The sequence below is a fragment of the Tympanuchus pallidicinctus genome, unplaced genomic scaffold (assembly GCF_026119805.1).
Source record: "Tympanuchus pallidicinctus isolate F22 unplaced genomic scaffold, pur_lepc_1.0 scaffold21, whole genome shotgun sequence".
NCBI lineage: Eukaryota > Metazoa > Chordata > Aves > Galliformes > Phasianidae > Tympanuchus > Tympanuchus pallidicinctus.
The window spans coordinates 4768116-4794461 of NW_026294733.1; the positions used below are offsets into that span (position 1 = coordinate 4768116).

The window sequence follows — 26346 nt, forward strand, 5'->3', positions numbered from 1 at the left end:
GCCACCAAGACAAGCCTGCGGGGTAGGGGTGAAGAAAAACGAAGCGTTCATTTTGCCACTTCCTGCACAACAAAGCTCACACCACACAGGCACCTTCCCGTACCCTCATGGCAATGCTGAGGCTCCAGCCCTCCCCAGGGCACATCCCCACCATGAACCACAGCCCCAGTGCTGCAGGCGGATCCCGCAGCACCCCAGGAGCTGAGCACAGCCCCATCCCGCAGCTCACAGCCCCCAGCCCTACCTGCAGGCCCAGCCACAGCCGACAGCCTCAGCTCCGCTCCCCGTGTTTGTTTACATCTTTTTCCATTGCCTTTTGGAGCCAAGGCTGCTCCAGAGACGTGGCCTTGCCAACAGGATGAGATAGCTGTCATAGCTGGGAGCTGACGTGGTGGGGAGAAATCAGGCAGGATTTTGTTTGGAAGGGATGGGAAGGGCTAGTTGGGTCTTTCAACCTCCCATTACTCAGTAGTTCATTGCTCTCTTGACTTCGAGCAATTTGAGGGAAAAATATGTGAGCAAAGAGGTTGAGTGCATTTGCCAGATTGTTGCTGTTTGTATCCCAGGGACACGAGCAGAACCCGGCCCATCTCCCACGTTCCACTGCTGCCTGCCCCTCTTCTCCCCCTGCCTGCCCCACAGGGCTGCATCCACCAGGCATTAAACATGGCACAATGCACTTGAAAACGTTGCAGGCACTGGGGATGCAAGTCCCATGGGATGCAAGATACAGGACACAGCGCCACGTGCACAGTCCAGCACCACTAAACCTCAGCCCACAGATGCACAGCCTGCAGGGAGCACATGCCCTCGTCCCCTGCCTCTGGAACCTTCTTTGGGGACAGCCTGGTGCTGACCCCAGCTCCTTGCTTGTGTTCAAGGCAGATGGGGCTGCTTAGATAAGCAAACAAAAAATTTCAAGCAGCCAGGGTTAAGAAGGACAAGAGACACTTCACAGCCTAGTGCCCCAACAAGCTCTTCTACTCCTTGCTAGAGCAATGCAGGGTGACATGCCCGAGAGGCAATATGCCAGAGTTTACTCTGAGGACAAGGACTGAGCACATTGCAGGCAGTGTTTTCCAGCACAGCTCCCTGAGCTGAAACTGCCCTTCATAGGAAGTTCACGTCGCTCAGCGCTGCTCCATCCAAGAGGAGGAGGTTCAGTCTCCCTCTGCCCCATGGTCCGAGGTCTGCGGCCACAGCTGAGAGCCCAGCCCTTCATTCTGCGCTTCCTACACAAGGACACAGCGTATGTTATTTCCTAACTTGGACCCTGGTGGAAGTCATGGCTGCTTTGTCCTGGAGAGGGGACCCACACTGAGATGCAGCACGCCTCCGAGTGCGCCGTGAGAATCGGCCCTGGTCCAAGAGTGAGAGGGGAGACAATGCTGGGAGAAACACAGACAGGTTGGGCAGCATTACGCAGGCACAGTTGGAGGAAGCAGAGAAGAATAACCAGAGGCCAGGAGGGGGGGGAAGTGTTTTGAGCAAGCTGGGGAAGCGGCAGATGGGGAGAAGCAATTGGGAAGACACTCATATGATTTGAAAACCAGGAGAACAAATCTGTGCTGACTCAGAGTTGAGCACAAGGCTGGCAGGGAGGAAGACAGTGGGCCAGCAGAGCCCCCTCACACTAAAGGGGGATTTTATCACACTTCTTCTTACTTGAGTTTGTACCATTAACCATAGCATCAGCACTTCACTAGCAAAGGCAGAAGTTACCTCCTGCCACTGCTTCTGCATGGTGATCTCCATCATCACTGAAATGCAGCTCAGACCTGTAAGTGCGAGCATCACTTCACGTCACTGACTGGCATGAAACCTGCCTGCACAGATTAACCTGTCTCATCACTGAATCACAGCTGTGGTTCTGCTCATCCCACATGAGCAATCCTTTCCTACTGGAGCCAGGAGCCTTGGGAATCACCTGCCCAAAGATAGGGAGTCTCCGAGTTCAACCCTCAGGTTCAGTCAGTAGAGGAGACCTGATGAGAAACCCCCCGGTACCACCAGGCTCAGCTCCTGGCTCTGAGCAGTCTCAGGAATCCCAAAACTTCCAGCAGCCCAATTCAAATCAGCTGCTAATGCAGCATGCAGGTGACACGGGTGCTTATGCCCAACAAACAGCTTCACACTTCTTTGCGCCTGGCATTTCCTGAAGCTCCCGCTAAAGAGCCTCCAGCCCAAGGAACCTATTTTGAATCTGAGAGGAAAGCAGAGGGCTTGGTGAGAGCCAAACCTGGTGGGCATAACCTTGGGATCCCTGCCCCAGGGCACAGGCACTGCATGCACCACTGGCACAGCTGGATGTGCTCCAGGGAGAGTTGCTCCATGGGGAAGGGCAGAGCATGACAGACCCCGCTCTGGGTCAGCGTGGGCTGTAGGGCATTTCTATTGGGTTTCATTCTGGTTCACAGACTAGCAATAAGAATATTAGGGAAATACTACCTCTGAAACAGCATGAATGTCTGTGCTTACACAGGCACAGCAGGCAGCAAGCCAGCCACTGGGAATATGGAAAATATATGAAATTCTAAAATATGCATTTTCAACAAGGGCAGAGATGCCAAATAATAATTACGGGTGTGGTTATATAGTCTGAACATCCAAAAAACCCTAATGGGCTCATTTCAGCCCAGAAATCCTGACTTGAATAAATCCAACTCCTAATCCCACAGCTCATACACCACACGTACAAATCTTCCTTCCAGGAGCAGGGCCAGCTTAAAAAAAGTTTCACCATCAAGCCAGGTAGGAACACAGGCCTGGTGTCAGGAGCATGTAGACTTCTCTGCATGCAAGCACTTGGGCTGAGGGCAGCAGGAGGCTGGGGGCTGTGCCGGTACTTATGTGGCTGGGAGCAGGCAGGGAAGCAGTCCAGGACTTTCCTCAACATGGGCACCTCATTGTTCTGGCTGCAAAGAAGAAGGAGCTTGGAGGAGTGAAAAAAAACAACAGAAGTCCTGCTGGCAAAGAGCCCATACAACAGGGAGGTGTACCCAAGGGCTGTGACTTACTGGTTAATGCTTTGCTTGGGACTGTTGTTACATTCCTTGATTCACAGGCAGACAATACCTTACTTACCTTTGTCTACGCCTCTCCAAGGCAGGGCTGAATCCATGACCTCGCTATCAGCACAGCTGATCTCGAGCTGCCCTTTGCCTCTTTGCTCTGTGCTAAGCTGATGCCTGCTCTGTGCTCAGTTTTCCTCAGCTGATGGGTGAGGCTGAGGATGGGGCTTGCTGCTGATCCTCAGCAGCCTCACACAGCCCAAACATAGTCCTGTGTATCTGTGAATCACACTGCAGCTCCATGTAGGCATTCTATAAGCAGCTCCCTCAAAGTATCTGTGCTGGGTGCGTAATCCCCTGCCCAGTGTCCTACAGCCAGCTGCAGGGTTTCCAGCGAGCAGCCCGGGACAAACATCCTGTTTGTAATGACTTACTCCATGCAAGAAAGCCAGGGGCTTCCTCACTGCCTGCTCAGCCTGCCCGCTGCGGAGGAGAAGTGGCAGCAGCACCAGCCCTCCCTCTGCTCCAAAGCAGTTTGTATATAAAATGAAAATGCCCTAAGTGCATTTATGAGCCCAAAGGCAGCTGCAATTACATCTCACAAGCACGTGCAGATATTCGCTGTTAGCTCCTGACACTGAAAAACACAGCAGCCCTTCCCACGCAGCCAGAGCCCAGCAGCCCTTGCTGACAGCTCAGCCAAGGGACCTGCCTGCTCTGCAGCCCAATGGGACATGCGAGGGACACGCACAGGATGGATATGGGCACCTAGGTTATAGACACCACAAACTGAAGCCTGAGTGCCACGCTCAGCAATTACGGTGTTCCCCAGGAGAATAAATACATGCACATTTGTTGAAGCCACTTTTGACCTAAATCACACACACTTATAGATGCTGCTGTCCTCCTGGGGACAACAGAGCTTGCTCCTCTCGCCCAGGCAGGCCTGGCTCTGTGCTGGGTGCATGCAGGAACTTTCAACACTGTGAGAAAAAGAATTGAAAAAAAAAACAAAAACCAACAACAAAAACAAAACCAAATCTTATCTCAAAAGGTATTTCACCAAACAGCAGATAGTCGCCTGGGGTGGAACAGCTGATGTCCCTGAACTTACGCTGAGATTTCTAACTGAAACCCAATTAAGAGCACACACCCTCAGCTCAGCCAACTTGTTACTCACCCAACTGGCATGTCAGAGGGCAGAGGCCCATCAACTGTTCCCTTCTGCAAAAGCACTGGAGAAAAGCCTCTTCCAGGCAGACAAAAAGAAAAGGAAAAAAAAAAAAAAAAAAAAAAAAAAAGCTGGTAAAGCTGTGGGCAGCTCCTCGAGGCAGCGGGGGCCCTGGGCAGGCTTTTCCCACCAGAACACTGGGCTGCACGAGGACACTGGGTTCCTCTGAACTGGAGGAGCATTCTGACACAGCGTGTTCACTCCTAAAGCACTGGAGCTCTTGCCGTGATGTTGCTTTTGCAGTGGCACATGGAGCAGCCTGACTGCTCCATAGCAGCCCACCTCCCTTCACAGCCCTGTGTGCCAGCAGGCGTCCCCAGGACCCATCCGTCCCCAGTTCACAATGCTTGGCCATGAAACTGCTTCAAAACTTCAGCAATTTCCTCTCTCTATCTGCGGTGAAGGGTTTCATCTGGCTTGTACAGCCTGTTGCTGGGGAGCGGGTAACCCACAGCATCCTGTGCCTGCACTGCCCCATCACCACGCGCTGCTGTGGCTCTGCCATGCTGCTGGGGCTGCTCAGCTCTTCATCACCACAGCAGTGAGCTCTTGCACCCTCTTGCACAGCCGTCGGCTCTCCTGCCTTGTCCCGCTATCGGGAAATTAGAAAAGCACATGTGGGAGAGTAAACTGTGCTCTGTTAAAGCAGAATGCTTTTCAGGTTGCCACATTCACAGCGATCACAGCCTTACACCTTCCTCCCTCCCCTCCCTCCCCTCCCCCCCTTGCTCCAGTATGCAGAGCAGGCTCAGAGCTCCCACAGGGATGTTGCAGTTCATAGCACTCATTTATATCCGTTTTCCCAGAGCTTTCTTGTGCAGTACCCCGTCTGTTTAGGAGGGAGAGGCACAAGGATGGGGATGAGCAGATGCAGGTAATGCTGCACAGCAGCCCTCGGCCAGCACGGGGCTTTGCTGGCATCCCCCACCCACTTCCAGAAAAGCGGAAGAAACAGCAAATGGCAGTGGGTGGAGACAGACCAGGTCACCAGAAATCCTTCACATTCAGCAAAATAGAACAAGAGGGGAAGAAAAAAAACAAAGACATGTAAAAAAAAAAAAGAAAAGAAAAAGAAAAAGAGCGAGTCAGAGGCCCCATTTGCCTCCAGGCACTCCTGGCACTGCAAATGAGCTGAGCTGCCCAACACAAAGGATGGGTGAGGAGGATGGTGCAGGACTGCTAAAGGGCTCACGATGAACAAAGCTCCGATGCTTCCAGTTGTGCTGATCCCTCTTTCCTCCCAGCACATCTAGCTGACAGTCATGGTTCCCATGTTCATGCAGAAGCACGGGGTACGCAGCCCCGCTCAGCTTTTGTGCTGGGTCCAGCTGCCCTGGGGGAGGAGGGAGAGAAAGAAGGAAGGGGCAGACACCCCACATCACTGAACTGCTTTTCAGCCTGCAGTGAGAGCTGGCCCCTCTCTTCTGTGTGGGGAATGCCCAGAGAGGGAAGTCTTGGTCCTCTTCCCCTTCAGCAGGGGCACTCCTCAGCAGCATCACCTCGGGTTAAAACCACAAGGCACGTACCACCGCCTGCATTTCAACAGAACACGCATTAAGCAACAGCCTCTGCAGCTGCAGAGCCTTCTCCCCTTGCTGCCAGATCATGCTCAGCAGGACAGGCTGGGGACACGCATGAGGTGGGTGTCTGCAGAACCCCTAGCCCTGCTCAGCTGGACAAGTGCTGCACCACAACAGTGAAGGCTTTGGCCCTGAAGCCTAGCATCACCCTTCTGCCCTCAGAAAGGGCATCACAGCCTCCAGTGCCTTCCTTTCCCGTCTCCAGCCTGCAGAGTAAACATGTAGTTGAGACCTTGTCCCACCCAGCCATGCATTGGAGCCCACCTGGGGAACAGAGCCCCCCTGTGAGCCACTCAGACCTCCAAAAACAGTTCCTGGGTTCAGAGTGGGACAGAGACTCCCTTCAGTGAATCCAGCTTGGGTTTCCCAGAGTCTCCCCATGCTGTCAGCACTGGCACTGTTTCACCCTCCACAACGGATGATTCTCCTGGCATGAAGGTGGTGAAGAGCGGCAGAAGGGACAGGAGGAAGCAGTCTAGACTTCCTCTGTCTGTGACAGACTCAAGGAGTGATGGCTCAGTAGCCTGTCCTCCTGGCACCTGGATGAGATGGGCTCTTCCCCAGTTCTCCAGCAGTAGGGCAAGCAGAGGGCCCAGACAGTCTCCAGGGCTTTTGGTCTCAACTCAGCAGCTAGATGGAGCAATCCAGAAAGGCATCATCCTGCTGCCCTCAGGGCTGCTTCCAGAGGAGCAGAATGATTCCTGTTCTGTTACCCATGACATTCACTGGGTCCTGAATTCTAGCTTTCTGAGCCATCCTACATTGCCACTCACCTTATAACACACTGCAGAGAAAATTAAAAGAGATAAGATATAGCTGTGTTCTCAAACTGCACAAATTGCAGCACCAAGGGGGGTCAGAAGCATCTGGATGGGGACCAAGATCTGCAGGAAATGTGGAGGGAACAAGCTTGGTCCAGACACACTTGTAGCAGCAAATACAGGATGAAGCAAGAAGAACATCAGTGGTCACCTGCCCAAAAGCCACCCAGACAAATGACAGATCAAGACCTCAGAAAAGCAAAGGCTCTGACCATGGTACAGCCAGCCAGAACACAAGGACAGCCTGCTTCTGTCCCCAGGGTGCCAGCACAACCTCCACCTGCAGCATGCAGAGAGCACATCTTGCCTCCAGCTCATTGTTCAGGGCAGACTGGCAGCAAGTGAACCTCATCAGGGCCACACTGCCACAGGTCACAGCACAGTGCCCTGTCACTGGCTCCAGGGCAAGCAGCGATGCCTCGTGCCTCGCAGTGCAACACAGCAGGGTGGAGGTCACCCTTACCAGTGCGCCATCCACTGCCCCTTCAGCTGATGCACCCCCTGATCGGCTGAGCCCATCCACATGGCTGCAGCAAAAGCTTGGGATGAACACAAACCTCCGAGTACAAACAAGGAGCTTGAGCTGCAACCAACACAAACCCCACAGGACAGAGCTGTGCTCCATCGATGGAAAGAACAAAGTGATATATTTAGGCACAGAAACCACATTTAGACTCTGTCAAGGGGCATGTCCTTTCCTCCGTCTGGTTGACATCTGAACCCAAGTTCTGCTGGTTAACACTGCAGTTACACAGATCTGCTGGCTGGAAGAGGGGACAAGGGCAGGGAGCCAAACAGCGCTGTGGTGGAGTCCTGCACACAATCTGCCTCTTCCAACTGCACAGGGGGATGTGTGGTTTTTAAACGTTGTTTGGTCTCATCTATCCTCATCTCCTTTACATCACAGCTTTGTTTACAACCACACTAAGGATCCTGCTGTTGCAGCCAGCCTGAAGCCCAAGGCTCCAGCTTCAACTGCAAAGTGAGCAAGGCAGTGGGCCACATCGCTTTGCCTGCTTAATGCAGTACCTTCCCCCCACTCTCCTCCCCCAGGCTTAATGCCTCTCACATGCCAAAGGGCCGTAAGAAAGAGGGGAACAGCACAGAAGGGTTGCTCACGAGCCATGCCCAGTTGCCACGGGTGGACGAGCGCCCACAGAAGCCCAGCATCACACTACCCTGCATACCATGTGCTGGCTGTGCCATCGAACAATCCACTGCTGCCACAGAGGAGAATAAATGTCAGCAGCTTGCCTGACACAGCAAGTATGCTGTAGGTGGAAGTGAAATAATTAGCTCTCTGTAAGAGAGTGCTCTCAGCTTGCCAATTTTCCCTATAGACAAGAACACCATTCAGAGGCTTTAAATATAATAAACCTTTTTTTCCCTCCCCTCTTCTGAATAAAATAACCTACAGAAAAAATATTTTAAAATATTTGAAATAAAAAAGGTCTGTCTTCATAGGCAATGAGGGAAAGAGGCAGGGCAGTAAGTAAGGAAACCAAGTCCTATGGAGTTACCAAGAGCAAAGTCATAGAGCACAGCGTACTTCTCCCGAGCACAGAGACTTGCTGATTGCATGGAGACTGCAGATGGGTTCTGTCACAGCTGCATCACTCTGAGATGATCAACTATTTACCTGAACTAACGCTCACTCCCTGGCTAGCAGAAGTATCTCCACTGCTACTGAAATTTTGGTAGAGCAAGTCAGAACTACGTTTAGGATACCCACAGAGTTTTGACATTGCAACGAGCATCCTTCCGCTTGCTGGCACCACATAGAGCATTTCATTTCTTTCAATAAAGGAATAGGCAATCCACTGAATTCACAGTCCCTGACTTTGCTCTCCCTGGCTATAGGAATAAGAAAAACACACCGAGGTGATGGCTGTCTGCCCAGGCACAGAGCAGTGGGGCTGAGATCCCTGTCTCTCACCAACTCAATCAGCACTTTCAGTTCAACCTGCTGACCAACAGCATTTGGCACTGGGTGGGCTGCAAAAAGCACAGAACCTTTTAAAATACAAATAGCTAAAATAAGCAATAAGCTAAGATGATCTTTTGGCAACAAGCAGTATTTCACTCAGCCCATCCCCACAATGACAACAGAAGAGGCCCAGATCCATCACGCAGGACAAGGTATTGCTACGTGACTTTCAGACTTCGAAGTCAATGGAAACCCCTGGAGGCCACAAGGTCTGCAGAGCGACATCCCTCCCTCACAGATAACGACTTTCAGACTACATCTGATGAAAAAGAAGATGTCTAAAACTGCAGTCTGTCACTCATTCCAGGGCTTAGCTGTGTTTCAAGGCGCTGTCTCCTATACACAGGTAGTTCATAAATATTCATTTAAATGCAAACACAGTTGCTTAGCATTTCCCTTGGTAAGCCAGCCCAGTGGGAACGTGGCTCATTGAGATTCATTCCTAAACAAAGTTATAAAAAGCTTTGAAAGTGAATTTGCCTACAGGCTTGTTGTCTGCTGCTTTCTTTTATAAAACCAAGGCCTTATGGTTAGAGCCCCGGACTGGGATCCAGCACTCAGGACTCATTCCCAGGTATCATTTACCTGCTGGGTAAACTTTAGGCAAATTCCCGTCTGTGCCCCATCTCTCTCTTTTAATAACCAGAATAATGACACTTAGTCTCTTTTATGAAAGTGTTCCACAGCATGTACGACAAAGGGATGTAATCACAAGGCATTATTAGTGCTTCACTAACCTTTTCTTGCCACGTTATCCTCTATAGAGGATGACACAAAGGCTTCTTTTCCAATTTGTTGCTACCTGTAGAAGTACTCTTGAACTTGGCTTTGCTATGGTCATCAGCCTGCTGTGTAAGTCATCCCTGGTGCTTTATCAAAACCATTTCAAGTCAATCCTTGCATTAAGGGAAAGCCTCACTTTTACCCAGGACAGGATTTCCAGAGAGCTGCCAGCAGCTCCAAAGCTCCAGCTCTCATTGGCAGTGTGCTGACCCCATTGCTGTGCACAGCACTGCCTGGCTCAGAGCAGGGAGGGGGACAGGAGGGAACTCACAACTCCACATCTTTAGGAAAGGCCACTCAGCCTGCAGCGCAGCTCTGCTTCCTTGTGGGCTGTAACCACCCCCGACAAGGAGAGCCTTAAGGAACCCAATACTGCTATCAGCTTTCTTTTGTGTTTGTTTTTAAGGAAAGGTACTTCAACTTCAGAGATCTGCAAGTTGGAGGTGCTTTCTGTAGCCCAGCATTCTAGTGCATGGGATAATGAGCATCTCTTCACAATACAGGATTTTCAAGAATGCCCAAGTCAACATCCATATCAAAGGGGTAACAATCCAGAAAGTCCCTGGCTGAACAGGTCAGGGCCTGCCCACGGAAAATGCAAAATGCCTTCCTAACAGAGGTACAAAGACTGGCTACAAAGCTGTTGCCTAACTGCAAGCTGCATACCCTCACAGGGGGCCAGCAAGGAGAAACTCTGAGCTGACCGAATTTACCATCCTCAGAACACCCTGGCAAGGCAGGGTTACCTGCATGGTACAGCCGTTTGCTTTGATCTCTAGGAAACATTTGTTCATTCAAAAGCCCGTTTGCTAATAGCAGTGACAGTTTATAGAAAAGGGGTAGGGATGAAAAAAGAATTTCCCCGTGCTTCATTAGAAAAGCCATGCAGCCACTGGAGGATTCATACATTAACTGCCTGCGGCCAAATGACACTATTTGCCATAGCACCCCACAGCGTGGGTGCTGGAGCATCCCGACAGGCTCTGCAGCAGGGATGCTGCTGGTGGAGACGTCACAGAGCCCTGGGAGCACAGATCTCCTCAGCCATCCCCTTCCCCATCTCCTCTTGCTCCTGTCTGCACAAAGAGGCGCTCGGAAGCAGCAGAGATGCTCACAAGCAGATCAAAGGGCCTTTCCTTCCTCTGAGGTCTCAGTCTGCGTTCTTGTGGAAAGAAAGAAACAAACCAACATAACAAAGAACCCAAACTCTCAAGAGGGACCGAACACGCGAGGTTTGTTCTTTTCCTTTCCCATGTACGGAATATTATCAGCACAAATTCAGTACCGTTAATTCCAAGCATTCAAAACCCACACCTTGGTCCCATTTTGCAATGACAAAATGATGTTAAAAAAAACCTTGTTTTGAAGTTGCACACAAGTTGGGTGGGGGGTGTCTGCCTCTGTGTTTCCATTTTCTACAACGCACTTCACACACACAATGTGACACAGCCACAAGGACTTCAACCAGACTTTTTTTTCTTTAATAGCTTGAGATTCTCAGCTTTCATTTGGTGCCCCCATTTCCAGCAGCTGGGATTTATGCAAAAGAACATCAAATGCCACAGGGCTTATAATCAAAATAAAATAAAATCACGAGAGCTCCCAGCACTGCAGTTTTGCAAGCCTCACTGGGCTGTTCTCAGCCAGCACAAGGCTGCTCAGCCCCTGCCATGAGCACAGAACAGACTGTGGGGGAGGAAGGGGACAGAAGAGCACCCAGTGGCCGAGGGCACCGCATCCCTGCGAAGGGTTTATATGCTGGAAGGAGTTTCATGCTGGATGCTGTCTTGTCGCCAGTCATATCCCTGGGGAGTTGCCGAATCCCTCCATGCACAGCCTGTTTTTTGCACTGGGGTTCTGCTGGTTCGGCATGGTACAGATCAGGTCAAAAAGCAAGAGGAATCTGCTGGTTTATGCCTTCATTTCAGAGCTGTATTTACATGAGGCTGTGCCGAGCTACACCACTTCCCTTCACACAGGAAGGTTCTTGCCCCACAAAAACTGAATGTCCCCTTCTGTTACCCACAGCACACTGACCCCAAGCCCTGCCTGGCACAGAGAACTTCTGGGGTCCAGGCAGCCAAAGAAGGCCAGGTTTCCTTTCATATTTTCCATGTAAACTCAAAACTCAGGAGTCAGACATCAGTCAACAGACTGATGAAGCAAGAGCACCTCTCAGGACTGTCAGCTGAGACTGCCTGTGGCACAGATCAAGCCATAAATTATCCAGACCAAGGCACTCCTGCCATCTGGGAGGCTGGGCACGTCTGGAGCTTTGGCAGCCAGGATGTGCCACAGCTCCTGCCCCTTCCCAAACACTGCCATCCCTGCACAGCAAACCATAGGACACAGACCCACGGGAAGCCTAAACTACAGCAGGGTCTGCACACCCATCTGCAAAGGGAACACTGGCAAATGGTCCAGGAAAGCATTGCTCAAGTGACTGCACAGATGGAAATCGAGGTGGGATGGAAAAGGCCAGATGAGGAGACATTGATATATGGCTGCAGATTTTCCCCCACAGGGCTGGCGACCAAGAAGCAAAAACCTCTGACTTCAGAGAAAGCCTGAGAGCAACTAGAAACCTTCCAGCAGGCCAACAGGCCGGCGTATTTACTTCCCCTAAAGCCAGAAAAACACTACAACATTAATAGGAACGGCCTGAGCACTGAAATGGAAATGCCACTCAAATAATTAAATAAAGAGAACGATCCTCTCTCCGAAACAATGGCCAGGGCTGTCACGTCTGCCCTCACGGGACAGCCTCATACAGGAGGCTCTTGTTCCATTAGATTCAAAGAGGCTGTTTAATTTTAGTAGGTCGGCGAGCATATGACATTACAAAGCACTTCGTAGACAAAAGCGGAGCAGAGATCTGCAATCCATTTTCCCTTCAGGAAGGAAGGCAAAGCTTCCTATTGCAGGAAGGAGGTGGAAGGGAAAGGGGAGGGGGCTGACATTTCAGTGAGCTGGCGAGGCCGGCCAGCGTGTGCAGGACAGGCAGATCAGGGAGGGAAAAGCAGAACTCAGTGCAATATAAGCCTGCACCACCTCTCACCTCGGCTCGTTATACATTTGCTTGTTTCGTTTTGCCAGGATTTATGTGGCTTCAATTGCAATCTTGTCCAAATCCTGAGTCCCCTCCTAGGAAAGATGTTTGCCTTTCACTTCCTTAGAACAGCACATATTTACTTTTGTTCTCCCATATGCCCAGCATCTCAGCACCATGATTAGCAGCCATCTAAATACAGCGCGTAAACCTTCTCCCTCGAAGCACAGAAGGAAGTGCAAGAGCATTTCTGCAGCATTGCTTAACCAAGGAAAGAAGGTATGAGCTGTGTTATTCCAGTGGCAGATCTGCAGCTCAGCCTGGGCTCTGCCCTCGGTTCCAGGCAGGCAGGACAAGCAGCGAGGTACAGCTCACGTCCAGGGAAGGTGCCTTCCATGCTAACCTTCCTCTGGCACTAAGGAATTAATAGAAAAAGAGGAGTGGGGGAGGAGGGGCTGGGTAGAGACTGTACCAGCTGGACTAAAGGAGAGCAATGCAGGAAGTTGCTAGTCCAGGCCTTGCACCAGCCCGCTGGGTTGCATTTGGTGTCCTTTTGCCTGTGCCCACCTGCTTTTTTGTGCGCTGAGCCAGAAATAACGGATGAGCCAAAAAAAAGGGGGTTACACTTTCATCAGATCCTTCAAATGAGAGGGTGGGTACAAAAGAGAGGCTCTCATCAGTGCTGCATTTTCTACCTTTTCAAGCTACAAAAGGTGAAAAATCTAACAACTCTGAGTTTCACTTCAGCTTAAGATCTCTTGATCTTCCCTGGGCTATTTATAAACGGCTTTGGTTAGATGACAGTTTGCCTGTCGAAGAAAGTGGGGAAAATCCAGCAAGCAGAGCACAGTCTGCAAGTCATTTCTAATTCACACTGATGCTCAAAGGTGCTCCAAAGGTTCTGCTTCTCTGTGAGTTACCCATTTCTTCTTTGCCAAGCTAGAAATGTACAATCATTCAGGTCACACATAGGAGAAACTCTTACCCACAGCTTGCCTTCCCAATAAAAGGCTCCCAGCAGCTTGACGATGTGCGGGTGATCACAGGTTGCCAGTATTTCAATTTCCACCATGTAATCCTCCAGTTCATCTTCATTCTTTGTTTCAATGACTTTGGCAGCTGCTAAGGCACCGGTTTCCTTATTCTTAGCCTGCAAGACAAAACCAGCATGAGCAGGTGTGGATAGCGAGGAACACACAGAGCCTGCACAGCTCCTGCTCCTCCAGGACCATCCGTAACACAAGGATGGGAGCCTGCAGATGCACTGCTGCTCCCTCAGGCCTGGGCAAAGCTTCAGACAAAGGATCAACACTGACAAGGAAATATCTCCATTTGTTTGTAGTGTGAGAAGATATGGAAGCAAGAAGATCTCAGAATCTAGAGGTTCTCTGATCTTATTGTAGGCGATAGCTCCAAAATCCAACCAAACTCACAGTACAGTACTCAGCACGCTCCCTACACTCCTCTTCCTCACCGGGACGGTTTTCTGCAATGCGTAGTGGAAACATTGGGACGTCCTCCTCAGCAGGTAAAGCACCAAGAAGGGTGCGTCTCGATTTCTGAAGACTGTCCAGCATTCCTGTGACCTTCAGACCTGTGACTGTTCAGACCACGCTAAGAGAAATACTCTCAGCAGGCTGCCCCGCTATTTCATACAGCCCCATTAACCTGTTTATTGCAACTTGCTTCACATAATACATAGAAATGTGTCCAAACCTTCGTCCTGCTGCCTGGGAAACCTTGCTGACTTTCTTCTCCTTTCTAGGGGAGAACAACTCTGCTGTTCTAAAGGTTGGCAATACTGCCTAGAAAGAGAGCACCAACAGCTGCCTAGGAACTGCTGTGCCTGTAGATGCTATGCACCAGAAGAAGGCTGCTAATGCAGCATGGGGCACCACGCAACACTGATGTCCATTTGCTTCCCCCAAAACTGTCACGGCCAATGAGCACTTTGCAGTTGGAAATTTACACAACTTTCGCAAAAATTTGCAACCAAATGCAAAAAAGGGTGTGTTTGCAAGACTGACTGTACAAAGAACTCTGCTATCAGAGCATCACGGGCTGGGTGAGGGGGCGAGATGGAGCAGCTGACTCAGGAGCTGACTGCCATTCCCAGAAGTGCATTGAATCAGCAGGCTGAGGAACAGGAGAAATCCCCATTAGCTCACACACTCTGCTCCTCCACTGACACAGGGGAGCTCTTGCAGCATGACTTCAGCTCAATCCCCTTTTCTACTCCTCGTCCCTCCTCCACGCTGCTCCTCCTAGGATAACGACTGCTTCCCAAGGCAGAAGTCATGCTGGAGATGCTCACGCTGAAGGAGCAGTTGGGACCTTTTTTACTGCCTTGTGGTTTATGTATCTGTGTCTGCAAAACCTACATGGGAGCTTACAGCAGGATTAATTCCTAATGTAAACGCTATGAACCCTACTGAAGAGTTTTACAAGGCTTAGGTGAGAATGTTGCTGTGTATTACCAGCCAGGCTGTGGGAGGAGGAGAGAATGAGGGGAAAGCCATATAATGGAGAGAGGGAAAATAAGGAGGTCCTGACTGCTGAATTCACACTGGTTGGCACAAACATGTGTGTCTTTACCACTGGGGACAAACACATTTCTACCTGGGCCTGCTGCCCAAATGCAAGACAGTGGCTCACGCTAGTTTCAGAAGAAAATCGTTTTTTGTTGGGTTTGTGGGCATTTTTTCCCCTCCAATTTGTGTCTCAAGTTGCCAGCAGCTACCAGAGGAGAGCAGGCAGGCTGGGGCAAGGTGCCGGGGCAGAAGCAAGCACAGGGAATGCATGGTGCTTCCCAAGCTCCATACCAAGTGCCCCACCATGTTTGCTCTGCACTTACTGCCCTGGGAGGGAGCCAAGGAGGGAAAGTAAATATTGTGAGACAAGGTGGGGCTTCCCTTGGACGCCAGCTACCGCATGGGCCCACCAGCGGGGCTCAGACCAGGACTCAGGGGCCCTAAAGGCACCCACGGAGCCCCAGGGGCTCAGCCTACTGCCAGGGGAGCAATGGCTCTGACTGCCCAGGCTGCTCGCCCTCCGCAGACACGTGGTGCCCACGGTCCCTGCACCCCTGCAGCCTCAGCTGGCACACGGCTGTGGTTGCAGAAGCTGTGCACACAGACCTGGAAGACACAGTTCTGCAAAGCAGGCTGTGGGCGGGGGTGCAATCGCAGTCCACGATCTGATCTTATTCATCATTACCCGTGTTACTAACGGTGAGTAGCCCAGCAACCTCCACATACGGCTTCCTCTCCAGATATGAGCCTGTTAGCACACCGCTTTGCCTTCGGTCCAAACACGCAGTGGGTGAAGTCACGCTGCTGGTGGCAGAACCGCAGAGCAAGAGTTGTTTTCTCCTTGACTCGCCTGGCCCTGCGCAGCGCCTCACCATGTGGTGCACAAGGCCAGCAGGAAGGGCCGTGAGGTCCATGTGGCTTTGGCACAGGCCACGAGTTCTCTTACATGTTAGAACAGCAATTCTGGGACCTTACAGATGCCCACAGTATGATCAGCTGCTGCCCTTCCCCAGGAATAAGGACTGACTTGAATGAGAGCAGTTTCCTGGCCGCTGCTGCAGACACGAGGGTTGCAGTTTTGCAAGGGACGGAGTCCCACCAGCTGCACAAGTCGGCTTTCACTACAACAAAGCCCCTCCAGCATGATGATGAGACCGCTCCCCACACACTATGAGCACCCACACCCCACCAGGCAGCACTGCCGACCCCTTCCAAGCTGCCCACGATCTTGCCAAGCTCCAACCCAGCCCTCTGCACTCCCACTGTGCCAGCCCTGCAGCAGCGAGGGACAGCTGTCCCCCATCAGCAGGCAGTGTGTGTGACACAGCCCCGCACTGTAGCAGCCAGATGCGTACAGGCAATGTCAAATTTTGGCTAAGCGTGCTGTGCGGTCTCTGTAACTCACATCTGGCAATTTCCTCCAGCTTCTCAGCTAGTATTTTCCTGCATACAGCATATTAAAACAGAGACGTTCTTCCAGGAAGGTTTGTTTGGATGCTAAATACGCCAAATGCTTACACTGCTATCTCTGCAAGCCACTTTCAGACATCTGAGACAAGCAACGATCCTTTAGCGCTTAAAGGCCTTTTCTGATTTCTACTCGTCCTCATGCAATAAGTCATAAACTGCTCCAAGACATCAGCACCAAGCAAAATACAGATTGTTCCAACCTCAAAATGCCAAACCAGCAGTCACACAGAAGCAACCTGCACCTCCAGCCTGTGAGCTGCTGACCTGGGCAAGGGGAAACAGTGCCAGGCTCAGGAAGGCAGCATCCACTGCTTGCTCTCTGAGAGCTGGAAGATTGCATCTCTACAGCTTCACCTCCATCAGGAGCTGCCATGAGGTGGAAGCCCTTATTTTGCAGCAAGGGAAATGAGAACAACTCTCACGATAGCTATTTTCTTTATCTTTTCATTTCTTTGGGATTTAAAAACAGTAATAGAGAGGAAAAGAAAGCCAGGATGAGTCGGGAGTACCCTAGGTTGACTCACCAGCAGTGAGTTTGTTAGACAGCCACAGCATTTGAAATGACCTCTAGAGAATGTGAAGATGAAGAGAGAGTTTCATTTCCTGCACAAAATACTCCAAAATGCACACTCTGATGAATTAGTGTTTCCCAGACCAGCAGATTTTCCACTGAAATTTGTGGGCTGAAGAGAAAGAAGAAGCCAGCTGGTGAGATCCCAAGAACAGAAACTGTTTGATGCCAGTCTGTGACCTATGGCTGGTCAGTCAAAAATAAAAATAGTTAAATTAAAAAAAATATCCACTTCCACCATGTATCTCTTCCACTGCTGGGCATTTTAATGCCATGGATTATTTGTCCCTGAAGTGCTAATTAGCACAAAATATAGAGCAGACAGCTGCCAGCGTAGCGCCCAGGATGTGCTGCTGAGCTGTAGCTGGATTCATTACAGTCCTGGCATTTAAAACCCGAAATGCCCTTCTGGCCCTATGTGCCTTTTTGCAAATCAACGCATCGCGCAGACACAGGCTGACAGGTCTGTGCAGAGACAGCAGGGGGGCATGCAGTTCACAGGAGAACATGAATCAAATAAAAGTTACCCAATAAACCACTTCCAGAAAGCCATGCCAGGAGCCAACATGCGGGATATAAAGCAAAAGGAAGGAAGGATCTTGCTGCAGCCCTCTGGAAAAAAGATGGGTGAGGGGCATGCTGCTCCCAAACACACTGGGAACACCAGGGAACAAGCACTGCCATTCCTTGGAGGCAGAGGCATAGAGAAAGTGCTGCCCACTTCAAGGATGTAAAGGGTAAGAGGTGGCTGTTCAGGTGATACAAAGGGCTGTTTGGTCTGCCTATGACTCAGCCTGTTGTGAAACCTGGGCTCTGACAAACACAGGAACTACTTAAAGTTCTGTAAGAACTCGCTGCCGGAAGGCAGATTGTTCTGTCCTTCCTCAGGCAGCACCCTGCCATGGCACAGAGTGCTTGATGGCAAGCACAGGGACTGTCCCTGTGAGCTCTCACCCACCAGTGACAAAGAACGGAGCTGGCAGCCAGCGTGCTCCAAGTGGTGCCACAGGAGTTCTGCCCGTGCTGCTCACCAGCGTGGTGTCCTGGGAGCTTCCTGAGCCCGGGATCACCCTTTCAGAGCTGGTTTGCAATGATGTGCAGTCGTGTTTCTGTCCCTCCTGTGTGCTGCGAAAGTTGATGCCCCAGGTATTACTGAGCTGGGGAACCAAGAGAGAGAAGCTCCTCCTCAGCCTCCTTCTAGTGGATGCTGTATTTGGGGATTGATGGTTCTGCCTTGGTTTTCCACGCAGCAAATTCTTGTTGTGTGTCTTTGTACGGAAGCAACTGAACGATTAGGTATTTCTCAGGGATAGCATAATGATTAATTGCCTTCCAATGAACTCTGCCTGAGCTGTCTGCATCAATAAACACAGAGCAGACAGGCACAAGTCAGTATTCCTATTATTGCCAAATAATCAATGGGAGCTGAAATTACTTTCATGTCCGATGAGCCTCACAAAGCCACTTCAGTCTGCCGCAATAACTCTCTTTAAATTATTATTATTGTGTCTTTGGTTTTTCTGTTTTGGAAATGCTGAATTCACCCCACCCAAGAGTACCAGGCAGCAGAGCTGGCAGTGATGTGGGTGCAGCAGTGCAGCTGTGGCAGCGGGGAGCCCCAGAACACTGAGCCTGGCAGAGAATCACAGACATACAGAACGTCCCAGGCTGGAAGGGACACGAGGATCATTGAGTGTGCTTCTTGGCTGCACACAGGACCACCCAAAATTCAAACCTTCTATCCGAACGCCTGCAGCCTCTCATGCTGCACCCAGCTCCAGTGCACCCTCCCAGAAATACAACTCTTTACAAGGAACATTTTAACCTTCTAAGTTATGACTTTCAGGTGCAATACGTGTGTTTGGGGAAATAACGCTGAGCCTTATCCCAACAAGACAGGAGATGCCAGCAGGCTGCCTCGTCTGCCAGAGGGCCAAATGCAGCACACACACAGCGATCCCTTCTGCATATCACACTGCTGAAGCCACAGGGCAACATGTACCTGGCATCCCCCATAGACACAGCACCACACGGGCACCAGGCCAGGCAGCAGAGCTCTGGCAGCTATGGTAACGCTTTTGCAAGAGTTAAAGGGAAGTGGAAGTGGCTTGCAAAACAAATAGAAAAGCGTTAGTAAAAATGCAGAAGTGTCTTCCTCTGGTTTGACGTGCCAGGGGCAATGGAAAGGAACATCGGCAGCGAGTTCAAGCAATGACCAAGGACTTCCAATCTATAATGGATGCACAAACAAAAGGACTGGAGCATGGCACATGCACCCCTTCCCACCTTAAAGGCTCAGCAGCAGCCCAGCAGAAGGCAGGGGGTGCCAACAAGCCCAAGCAGCAGTGCATTGGCCTGCTGAGGTGCAGAAAAACTCTGTGCAGTGCTTGGAACGTTGTACCCAAGCACAGCAGGACAGGCCGAAGCAGTGGTGAGAAGCTTCTCTGCTGGTACACCACACCATAACCTGCAGGAACTGAGCTGGCTGCACAGTGCCAACATGAGCCAGAAATAGCAGAAAAAAACATGTGGGGGCAAAGAAAGCTCGACATGGACAGAAGGCTTTCAGCCTGTGCAGACCTTGAGTATGGATGCATGAAACATTCTCAAACTGCCTGCAAGAGCACAGTGCCCCAAGTTCAGCATGTCTGCCCTGAGCTTCACTCAGTCAATGCATTGCATTCAAACAAAAAAAACAGTAGAACATGAAAAAAAACCCCACCAAAATGAAAACCACCAGAACAATTTGAGTGGTTGCATCTTTTTGCAACAAGTTTAGCACACAGTGCTAAGGACTTGGCTGCAGGCTGAGTGGCTGCGTGCGTGAGGTGGGGGACAGGCAGGGGACAGGCATGTGGCTGTGGGTGAGCACAGCTCCCTGAGCACCCACAAAGCACAGCAGCACGTTCATTAGGAAAACCCCAGATTTACAGACAGCAGTACCTCAGGGATGGGAAAAAGTCCATTTCCCCCATCCTTGCTTCAAAGAAACTGCGCTGTTCAAGGGGAAAAAAAAAAATTTAAAAAGATCACAAGACAGGTAGGGATTTTTCTAAGGGACACGGATTGCTGTGTGCCTGAGGGTGAAAGACCCCAGGCCTTGCTCTGAGCTCTCCCTTCCATGCAGCTGCCCATGGCACACAGCACTGCCAAGCTCCAGGCCGTGACACAGAAGTAATTGTCAAAATATTTAGGGCACAGAGAGCCATCCTTCTCCCCCTGCACACACAGCCACGGCTCGGCAGAGCTGCAGACAGCCTTCGCCTGGCCCTCAGAAGGGACGGAGCAGTGCATGTGTCACTGCATTTCAAGTGAACATTAAGTTTAATCAAGTTTAAAGTTCAACCAAGTTTAATATCGTTGGGCCACTGCTCCCTCAGTAAAGGAGCGATGTATTCTCATTCCTCTTCTCTCCCCATGTGAAACACTGCAGGAGGACCTCCCAGCTAGTCCAAGGGACAAGACCCAATCACAATCGTACCTTTTTTTCCTTTTGCCCTCTTTTTACGGACCAAGTTGCAATCAACTTCAGCTTTTTCCTTTTTCCTTTTTTTTTGTTTTTTCCTTTTTAAGCAAAAAGCAAAGCTAGCAGTTCCACGTCCCTCTGCAATGCCCTTTCCAGGAACCGGGTGTTAAACTCTCCATGAACCAAACTGTCAAAAGTGAGCTGAGCTGGGAGAAGCCCAGGCTGGCAGCTGGTGGTGGCAGAGACAGCCCTGTGCCTCCCTGTGCACATGCTGGGTTTACACTGCAGCTGCACAGCACCTCCACCACGAGCCCTTCACCACCCCTATCCAAAACAGAGCTTTAGAGACTGTAGGGCTACCAACGAAGCACTAATGCCACCGTAACACATCAGATAACGCACACACAGCTCCTGAAGCTGCACCTTAAAAAAAGCCAGCAGAGCAGCACCAGAGGCACACCTAGGAACTGCTGTGGCACAGCTCAGGCTTGGTGCCTGCACTGATGGAGGGTTCAGATGAACTGCCTCAGTGCTGACAGCTGCGGGCTGCTCTGCACGGAGGGAACATCCCACCCCCACCCTGCTAGGAGGAAGCGTTATCAGAGCAGCACCCATCAGCATGTGCTGGGAAGAGGAGATAGCGTTCAACAAGAGGTGCGAGGACAGCAAAAACGATCCACAGTTTGACAGGAAGCAGGAAGGCAGCAAAACTGCAGGCTCCTTTCAGCAGAGCCCATGCTTCTACAAGACACAGCCCTGTCCCCATCAGGGCCTGTAAGAGCCAGGGTGCATCCATTCCTGCTGACAACAAAAGGTTCTGAGGTAGGACATTGAATTTTTACGTTTATATTGCATTTATTTGTATGTTTTATAATAGGGGTACTGCTAACTTCACACTGACTGCAGCTCCTGACCACCGGCCCGATGACTGACAGCAGATGGCTGATTTAATGACCTTTGGGTGAAGAAAATAACTAAATACGTTTGGAAGGCAGCGTGTTGCTCTCTGTGGGCTACTATTGCTGCCTTATCACACCCACTGGAATTACCAAAACCAAAGGATTCATAGTGTGAATGCAAAGCAGCAGCAGTTTTCCCCACTGCCTTCCTACTTTTCAGCATCATTACCCTCTGCAGCGAGTTTCACTGTTTCCTCATACAATCAGGTCCCCTTCTGCTGGGGAAAGAAGAGCAGCTTTATAGAGAAACAGGAATTCCCGCAGTTCTTACTAACTGTGTGTTTCTTAAGGCCGACCACATACATTTTGGGCTCTACTTCAGAGATGATTATTTGTAATTAACATACATTGGAATCAAGCACATCCTACTTTTGTGTCAAACCAGCTCAGCTTTGCTCAGCTGAGTGCCGGGCAGTCCAAGGAGCAGCTCCCCAAGCACTCTGCAGTGCAGTTACACCAGCGCTGCACAGCTGAGCCCTTCTTCCCCCTGCTCAAACCCAGCATCACAAAAACTAAACCCGCTCCAATAAATACACTTTTCCTTCTACCAAAATCTAAATGGCTCCCAGCACGGAGCATTCAGGCTGTGTTTCAGATTACTCCCTGCACGAATCTTTTTGCACAAGGGCCCAACACATGGGCCGCAGGGCAGGATGCAGGGCTTACATCACATCCCCGTGCTGCAGGGCGGAGGGCAGGCAGGAACTTCATTCAAACATCCTGAAACTCTCACTGCCACACAAACGCCTCGACTCGCTCCAAATGATTGCTTTGGTGTGAAAAGCAAATTGACATCAAAGTAACTTGAAGAGAACGATTACAATTTCTCACTGCACCTTGGCCACCTACGTTTTCCTGGTGCACAAGGGCTGGTTTGTTTGTTCTGGGCTTTCCTGGCAGCTGAGCAGAGCAGTACAGCAAGCATAATCCTTCACGTCACCATTCCATACACATCACTGGGGTCATGCTCCAGATTAGAAAGACAAAGGAAGACAATATGCAAGTTAAACCTTAACATGGCAGGAAACGGCTCTGCAATAACAGTACCAGTTATTAGCTAAAATAAGGCTTTAGAGTAATGCGTCACCTGAATCTTTCAGGGTTCTTAAACAAACCAAATCTTGTGCAAGAGCTCTTAAAGGCCAACCGTGTCCTTCCAGATGAAGGATGGGCACAGTTCAAAGATGGAGAACTGAAACTTGACCAACGAAGCAGAAAAGCCCTCTCCTTCATCACAAGGTGAGCCTCCACCCCATGCCTAAAGCAGACAGTCCTCTCGATCTGGTTGTTAAAGTACAATCACAGCTGCAGACACAGTGAACTTTGGGCTGTAACCACGCGGCCTGCACTGCGCCATGACTACAGCCCACGTCCTCCTTCGGGTTGAAAAGGAGATGGAGGGAGGTGGAAGGAGCTGGAAGGAGCTGGAGACACAGCAGTGCTGCTGCCCGACAGCACAGCGCACACAGTTACCATCATCGATTAATTCTGAGTCAGGCTGGAGTTCACAGCAGAGGCATTCAGGTCTGACAGCTGATGTAAAAACCAATCCAGCCACCGTTATTTATTTATTGTTTTAAAGTTCACTATTTTGGATATGTGAAACACATCTGAAGTAGAGGAGATATAAATCAGGTGTTCCTCCAAGTTTTCATTTGTCTCAGAAGCCCATTAACTTATTTTACAATGTTTACCTCATTCCTTTCATTGCACAAGAAACCTAAGCAAATACAAGCAAATAATTACCCAGGCAGGAGTGAGCGTTGCTATATACAAAGTGGTTTCCAATACACAACACCAAGCAAATGGGTCACAGAAGAGCTAATTAGCACAGGTGCCACTTTCAAAATGATAAATATATTAGAGCTTAACTCACAATTGTGAGCAATTGCGTTATATTAGAAGAATGGATCCTTCACCAAACATTTCCACTTTAAGTCTGATTTTTAGAGTATTTTTCTCAAATAACACAGCCATAAATAGAGAAAACAAATGGCAGAGTGCTGTCCTGGCCTGCAAACAGCCAGCTCCCTGCTCGCCCTTCTCTTGGTCACTCTGCATTTCCCAGCTCTGACACGGCAATACCTTGCTGAACGTTCTAACGAGCCTGCCAGAAAGCAGCCGCCAAACAGCTCATTCACAGCTCCGCTTCCAAACGATCTCTGCAACCAGGGCAGGGAAGCTGGAGCCCAACCTTCTCCTCCAGCCAGCCAGCATCCTGCCCACCCCAGCTGCCGGGCAGCAGAGCTGAGCAGCGCAGAGCCGTACCAGGGGAGCTTTGGGGAGCAAAGTCCGGTTTGGTATTTGGCCTTTAGAACCCCAAAGGTAAAGCAGTCATAGCACTGTTCCCATCGGAAGCTGCGCTCCCCTGCTCACCGAGCTTGCACACACATAATGGCACCCCTGGAGGCTCGCAAAACTTGGAGACGGCGAGCTCTCCATTCATTGCTCCGACAGTCTGGCAAGGTTTAGAAGTTTGACAGTTTAGAAGGAAAAAAAGAAAAAGGCTTTTTTTTTTTTTTTTTTTTTTTTTTAATGAAAGAGAGAGACAGAACGCTCCTCTTCCTTCTTGCCCCAGCCCCAGGTACGGCTGCACTTCGGTCCTACTGAACCAGAAGTTCTCCCGCTGCCCCTACTTGCACAAGACGCTTCCCCCGCTCCCAACCCCGCGGTGCCCGGCGGGACGCGCAGACGCAGCCCGGTGCGCGGAGCGGGGATCCCGGCGGCACCGCGCGGGGAGCGCAGGTGCCTGGGAGAGCGCACCCACCTTGTAGACCTTGCCGAAGGCTCCGTCTCCCAGCTCCCCCACGACCTCCCACACCTCGCCGGGATCCAGGTCTCTTCGAACGTGCTCGTACTCCTTGGAACGCCGTTTCTCAAAGGTGGAAAGGCGCAGGATGCGGCGGAAATTAGCGAAAGCCATGCTGCCGGGAGCGCGGCGGTTCCCCCCCCACGCCGCCGCCAGCTACCGGCAGCCGCCCCGCGCTCTGCCCCGGGGCAGCACGGAGCCGCCCGCAGCCGCGCACGCGGAGCCGGAGCCGCTCCACCTGCTGGCCTGCCCGCCTGCCGCCCCCCCGTGCCATTGGCCGGCACCCGCCCCGCCCGGCTCGGCTCGGCGCTGCCGTGCTGTACTGCGCTGCCGAGCCGGGCCGAGGTGGGCGGCTGCCGGCAGAGCCGGAGCAGAGAGCGCGGTTGGGACCCGGCTCGGTGCCGGTCCGCACGCTCTCGTTGGCAGAAGTTCAAACCCTTCTGAAAAGCCGCTATAAAATCAAGTATTAAATGGGGACATCTAGGGGAGAGAGCCGATGGTGCAGCCGGGGAGGTTTTTTCTTAAAGTCTAGTGGACCTCCCTATGGTTATTCTCCTTGTTCCATCTCTGTCTTCCCAGTAAGTGTTTGATTCTGTCATATACTGATGTTCTGAAAGAGTGGTCAGGCGCTGCAATGGGCTGCCCAGGGAGGTGGCGGAGTCACCGACCCTGGAGGCGTTCAAGGAACGGTTGGATTTTGTGTTGAGGGACGTGGTTTGGTGAGAACTGTTGGTGATGGGCGGATGGTTGGATGGGATGATCTTGTAGGTCTTTTCCAGCCTTGGTGAATCTAAGATTCTGTGATCTCTAGGCTGCCACTGCAATAGCTGTGGGCAACTATTGGGCATCTCCATCCTCATCAGGTTCTGTGAAGACAGAGAGTTCAAGATAAGCCCTGTGCTGAAGGGCTTGTGGTTCAGCCCAAGCAGAAGGGAGCTCAGAGAGGTGATTTCTCCACTCACAGACATTTTGCAAAGTAACCCTCTGGAAGTTTTTGGGCAAATCAGTGTACCCTTGAAAATGAGCTGTGGCATTTTTTACCCTATGTTTGATACTGTATCGGCAGATCTGCTGTCTGTGGGCTTCATTGCCAGGAGAACTGGCTATTGGGAGTCTTGGAATGAAGAGCAGCTGCCGCCCCAGCACAGGGCCCTGGCCCTCCCCACCGTGGTGCAGCTCTCTGAAGGTTACCTGGCTCATGGGACCACTGCTAGAGACTGGGATGGATTCAACCCTCACAGAATCGTAGAATCACTCAGGTTGGAAAAGACCTTAAAGATCATTGAGTCCAACCATGACCTAACCATACTACCCTAACTCTACCAACCCTCTGCTAAATCATGTCCGTGAGCATCACATCCAAACGGTTTTCCTTCCCCCTCCTTTGCTGACAGCCCATAACCCCACTTGATTTTATAGTGTTATCACCCCCCGCATCCCTGCAGCACGCAGAGCCCCCAGGTCGGCTTCCAGTGCTGTACAGACACGATAACCAGCTCCTGGCTGCCTGTGAGCTGACAACAGACACACAAAAGGAGGTGATAAAGGAGGTCTTCACAGCTGTACAAGCAAGATGCCAGCAATGCAGGGCAAGAGGGGATTCTGGCTCAATGAAACTCATTCCTTAGCACTGCCGCAACCTCACAGTGTAATCCTTTCCAAAAGCCAGCTCTGTGCTAGAAGGCAGACAGGCATCTTGCCTTTCTGTGTGAGGCTGTTCACAGCCACAGGTCGCTCCTCCTCTCCATCAGGCAGCAGCACGGTGCTGGGCACCCCCAGCTCCTGGGCAGCCAGAGCAGATGGAACTGAGCTACAAATGACTGTGGGTGGGTCAGGAGTTACAAGAGACTCCTCCAAAAGAAAAATGCGTTCTTTTCCCAGCGTTTCCTGTTTATTGAAAAGTTTTTTGGTTTTCTTTTTTGTTTTCCTTTCAAGGGCGTAGGGTGGAAGAGAAGGAAGTCAGGAATTTATGTGTGCTTTAACATTGTCTTCGGTGCAGAAATCACATACATGCCACTTCATAAATCAGACATCTCATTAATGCTGTCTGTTAATTCTGAGCGGTATCTCATCTGCTA

At 50.9% G+C, this 26346-nt stretch overlaps 1 protein-coding gene across 1 annotated transcript in view; it reads right to left on the minus strand.

Moving 5' to 3' along the window:
* Positions 1-24480, minus strand: part of STK10 (serine/threonine kinase 10) — a 43466-nt gene extending 18986 nt beyond the window's left edge. Inside the window, exons 1-2 of the mRNA XM_052685125.1 lie at positions 24227-24480; positions 13448-13612 (exon numbers count right to left, since the gene is read on the minus strand). Of these exons, the coding sequence (XP_052541085.1) occupies positions 13448-13612; positions 24227-24382 (321 nt within the window). The 5' untranslated portion in view covers positions 24383-24480. The remainder of the gene's footprint in view (positions 1-13447; positions 13613-24226) is intronic.
* Positions 24481-26346: the final 1866 nt, after the last annotated feature.